Consider the following 4,549-nt stretch of genomic DNA (forward strand, 5'->3'; position numbering starts at 1 on the left):
GCTCCTTAAATCAAGTCTCCTTAGCTCACAGCCTCCCCGTTCATTTACATTTCATCTCTGGTAGCTCAGTTGAGAAGTTTCGACAGAGATGGTCATGTTTGAAAAGCTGAAAATATTTACTCTTAGGCCCTTTTACAGAAAAAAAAAATTGCCAATGCCAGCACTAGCTGTTCGGGCTAAATTTTTATTATGTATTTATGCATACAAGAGCTGGGGCACAGGCCAGAGGTGTGGGGGGGGGCGGGTGAGAGGATTCACCAGAGACAGAGTGGGGAGCAGAACAGGCAGATTGACAGAAGTACACTGCTGAGGGGAGCAGCGGGTGAGACAGGAGAGGTCTGCTGCGCCATGTGGGTTGCTCCCTGGCCAGGGATTGAACTTGTGCTGCAGTGGCTGCCTATTGCTTCACGGTGCTGAGACTCAATGCCCTGCACCACCAGATTTTTGTTTAAACCACAAGTGCACACTGACACTTTGAACCCTACTCCATTCCTGCTGGGGTCTGGGCGCCTTCTCTGGGTCTGGTTCCATGTTTCCATCCTCTCTCCTCCTCCACTCTGAAGATCCTGTTTACCAGCAACTCCAGGGCATGGTCCTGTGTTGCTACCTGATGGGGACGTGTCCTGAGAAATGTGTCCTTGGGCAACTCAGTCCCTGTGTGAACATCACAGAGAGAATGACACTGGCCTGGGGGGTGCAGCTGCTGCACCCCCGGTGCAGGCTGTGGGGATCCCCTCGTATCTGTGGCTTCTCCTTGACCAAAACCACCAGCAAGTAACGTACTTTTCTCAGTTCCATCACACATGCTAGTTTCAGTCTCACTGTACCCTGCGCCCCCGAGAGCCTTCTAGATTGCAGCTCAGGGCCTCCTCCTAGTTTCCGTGTTGAGCGCGAGCATCGTGTCCAGAGCTGCACAGGGCGGTGCGGCCCTATTTCTGCGGGCTTGTGTGGTGCATTTGAAACACAGCTTGGTTTATTTTTCATCTCCATCCTTCCCCTTCTCCGTCTTGGAGAGCTGGATCTGCCCTTTCCTCGCTCCACACCTTTCGTGGATTCATCTCTGAGTTGCCCTGTAGGTTTTTTCTTTTTTTCACTTGTCTGACTTCTAAAATTTGTTTTCTTTTTGCCACCACCATCCCTTCTACCCCTTTGACCCTCTCTTTCTCCCCTTCCCTCTTAGCCTCAAAAATTAAGGTCTGTTAATTTTGTAAGTATTTTACCTTGTCAAGTTGTCCACTGTGTAATTTTCCAATATTTGCCTTTGTTCTTTTTTTACTACACGCAGTTCCCTCGAAGGCCTTCCGCTGCGTCGTCTTTCCTCATGACTGAACAGCGTTCCGTCGTGTGGACATTCTGCATCTTCTTAGTCCTGCCTTCTGACCAGGGTCACTTAGGTTGCTTCCATGGCCTCGCTATTGTAAATAACGCTGCAGTAGACATTCTCGAGCATATAATTTTTTGAGTTAATGGCTTCATGTTCTTCAGAATGACGCCCAAGAGTGGGACTGCTGGGTCAGATAGTGTTTCCATTTTTATTTTTATTTTTTAAAGATTATTTATGCACACAAGAACTGGGGTACAGGCCAGAGGTGTGGGGGGTGAGAGGATTCACCAGAGACAGAGCGGGGAACAGAACAGGCAGACTGATGAAATACACTGCTGAGGGGAGCAGCGGGCGAGTCAGGAGAGGTCTGCTGCGCGGTGTGGGTAGCTCCCTGCCCGAGGATCGAACTCTGCGGATAGCTTCACAGTGCTGTGCTTAACCCCTTGCGCCACCAGGGGGGCCTGATTTAATCTTTATTGTTGAATTTAGTAACCAGTAGCAGGGTTTAAAAACTTTACAACCAGGAATATTCATGAGGTGCCCTTTCCACCCCCTCACACCATCCTTTCCAATTTTAATCTCACCCACAACCTCCTGCATATAATCATCTTCATTGGTTCCTGGTTTATCTGTCTTGTGTTTTGAAAAGCAAGTAGATATTATCCCTCCTTTTTAAAAATTACACAAGCGGTAACACACTACACATATTTTCGTACTTTGGTTGCCTGCCCCCCACACCCCCATCCCCCGCGCCCCTTAACAGTGTGTCCGGGGAATCACTGTGTGACTTTCACAGATCACACTGAGTCCTCCCTGTGGGGAGCACAGGCCAGGCGGACATGGGCTGCTGCACAGCTGCCTCTGGCCTGACGACCTTCCCCCAGGCCCAGGATGGCCTGGACTGTACACACCACCCTCGCCTGCTTCCCCCCACCACCTGTGCCCACACTTTAGACCTCACCATTCCAGGCTGATTCAGTCGAGCTGCGTCAGGGTGGACATGGTCGGGGAGCAGGCCCCCCTCCTCCCGTGGGCACCTTCCCTCCAGAGGCCGGGAGCCCCTGGTGGGCGTCCCATTAGTCGTGCTCTTAGCACGGCCACTGCGGGAGCCGGAGGGCACCTGGGCGGGGAGATCCTGACCCGAGACCCGGGTCTGGTCGTGAGTGTGCTGTGGCACCAACAGCTGCCGCCCCTCCCCCCACCAGGCCTGGTTTCCTTTTCTGTAGATGAAGACCCCAAACCTGCCCTGGCTCTGGGCTGGAAGTAAATGGAATGCACCCCTGCCTTCAAGTGAGGTGGCTGGCTGGTGCGCCTGTCCGTGCAGTCACTTGACATGATGCATGAAGCACCTACTGTGTGCCAGAGTGCTCGGAGCAGCTTGGGAGCCAGCCATCGAACGCGGAGTTCCCAGGGGGAGTAAGTTGTAGGGGTGAGAAGTGGCTGGCGGGTGCTGGGGAGGGCGTGCTGGGGAGGGCAGGGTGGAGGCTCAGGGGGTGGGGATATTTCTCCTCCCCAAGGGGCCCCCAACCCCTTAGACCTTCTAGGGCCAGATGGGGACAGAGAAGGGTGTCTGGCAGCAGAGGGCAACCACAGGGCCCTCACGACCGTTAGGCTGCCCCTCCCCATTTCTGGCCTCGCCCCCACCCTGGGGATACCTTGAACATAACAGGAAATTTCAAATAACAGGAAACCAAGACCAGGCAAGGCAGGCGGCTCCACCCTGACCCGAGTGAGCCACCCCGGGCCTTAGTCTGCTCCGGTAGATGGTCATGAATGCCACGGGGTCCCTGGGGGAGGCCCCGGAGTCCTGCTACAAACTGGCCGCCATTGGCCACAGCCGGCTCATCGTCCTGCACTACAACCACTCTGGCCGGCTGGTGGGCCGCGGCGGGCCGGAGGAGGCCGGCCTGGGGGTCTTGCGGGGGCTCTTTGTGGCCATCAGCTGCCTGGTGGTGCTGGAGAACCTCCTGGTGCTGGTGGCCATCGTGGTCCGCATGCGCTCCCGCCGCTGGGTGTACTACTGCCTGGTCAACATCACGCTCAGCGACCTGCTCACCGGGGTGGCCTACCTGGTCAATGTGCTGCTGTCTGGGGCCCACACCTTCCGCCTGACGCCGGCTCAGTGGTTCCTGCGGGAGGGCGTGCTCTTCATGGCGCTGGCCGCCTCCACCTTCAGCCTGCTCTTCACTGCAGTCGAGCGATTCTTCACCATGGTGCGGCCCGTGGCCGAGAGCAGGGCCACCAAGACGGGCCGAGTCTACGGCTTCATTGGGCTGTGCTGGCTGCTGGCCACCCTGCTGGGCCTGCTGCCCCTGCTCGGCTGGAACTGCATGTGCACCTTCGAGAGCTGCTCCAGTCTGCTCCCGCTCTACTCCAAGGCCTACATCCTCTTCTGCGTGGTGGTCTTTGCCTGCATCCTGGCCGCCATCATGGCGCTCTATGGGGCCATCTTCCAGGTAGTGCGGGCCAACGGGCAGAAGTCCCCACGCCCCCCGGCCCGCCGCAAGTCCCGCCGGCTGCTCGAGACGGTTCTCATGATCCTGGTGGCTTTTGTGGTGTGCTGGGGCCCCCTATTTTGCCTGCTGCTTGCTGACATCTTTGGCTCCAATGTCTGGGCCCAGGAGTACCTGCGGGGCATGGACTGGATCCTGGCTCTGGCGGTGCTCAATTCGGCCGTCAACCCCCTCATCTACTCCTTCCGCAGCCGGGAGGTGTGCCGGGCTGTGCTGGGCTTCCTCTGCTGCGGATGTCTCTGGCTGGGCGTGCGGGGTCCAGGGGACTGCCTGGTGAAGGCTGCCGAGGCCCACTCTGAAAACTCTACGACCGACAGCTCGCTGAGGCGGAGGGACAGCTTCCGGGCCTCGCGCTCACTCAGCTTTCGGATGCGGGAGCCCCTGTCCAGCATCTCCAGTGTTCGGAGCATCTAGGCTACAGCTGGGGTCGGTGGTCCAGTTGCAGGGTGCATGCCCGCCCGGGTCAGCCTCCGGGCCCGGCGGAGGCCCAGGAGTGGTGGGCCAATGCCTGGGCCTCAGGTGTTTTGGATAGAAGTCTTCACACCGGATGCAGCAGGTGGCCTGGATGGAGAGGAGGAAACACTGCAGCTGGCTGGGCACCCCAGGGGCTGGGCAGCCCAAGCCTCCCTGGGCCTGCTGTTGCCCAAGCAGGTTCCCATTGTTTCCTTGGAGAAGGAGGAGGCTGTTCATGGGGACAGACAGCGCTGTGGAG

General features: G+C 57.5%; 1 protein-coding gene across 1 annotated transcript; it reads left to right on the top strand.

The window, feature by feature from the left end:
- Nucleotides 1–2,964: 2,964 nt before the first annotated feature.
- On the top strand, nucleotides 2,965–4,251 carry S1PR4 (sphingosine-1-phosphate receptor 4; the record flags this gene model as incomplete). Its single annotated transcript, XM_084249227.1, has 1 exon — nucleotides 2,965–4,251. The coding sequence occupies exon 1, from the start codon at nucleotides 3,088–3,090 to the stop codon at nucleotides 4,249–4,251; it is 1,164 nt and encodes a 387-aa protein (XP_084105353.1). The 5' UTR covers nucleotides 2,965–3,087.
- Between the last annotated feature and the right edge of the window lie 298 nt (nucleotides 4,252–4,549).

Source organism: Talpa europaea (assembly GCF_964194135.1).
Source record: "Talpa europaea genome assembly, chromosome: 12".
In the NCBI taxonomy this organism is placed as follows: domain Eukaryota; kingdom Metazoa; phylum Chordata; class Mammalia; order Eulipotyphla; family Talpidae; genus Talpa; species Talpa europaea.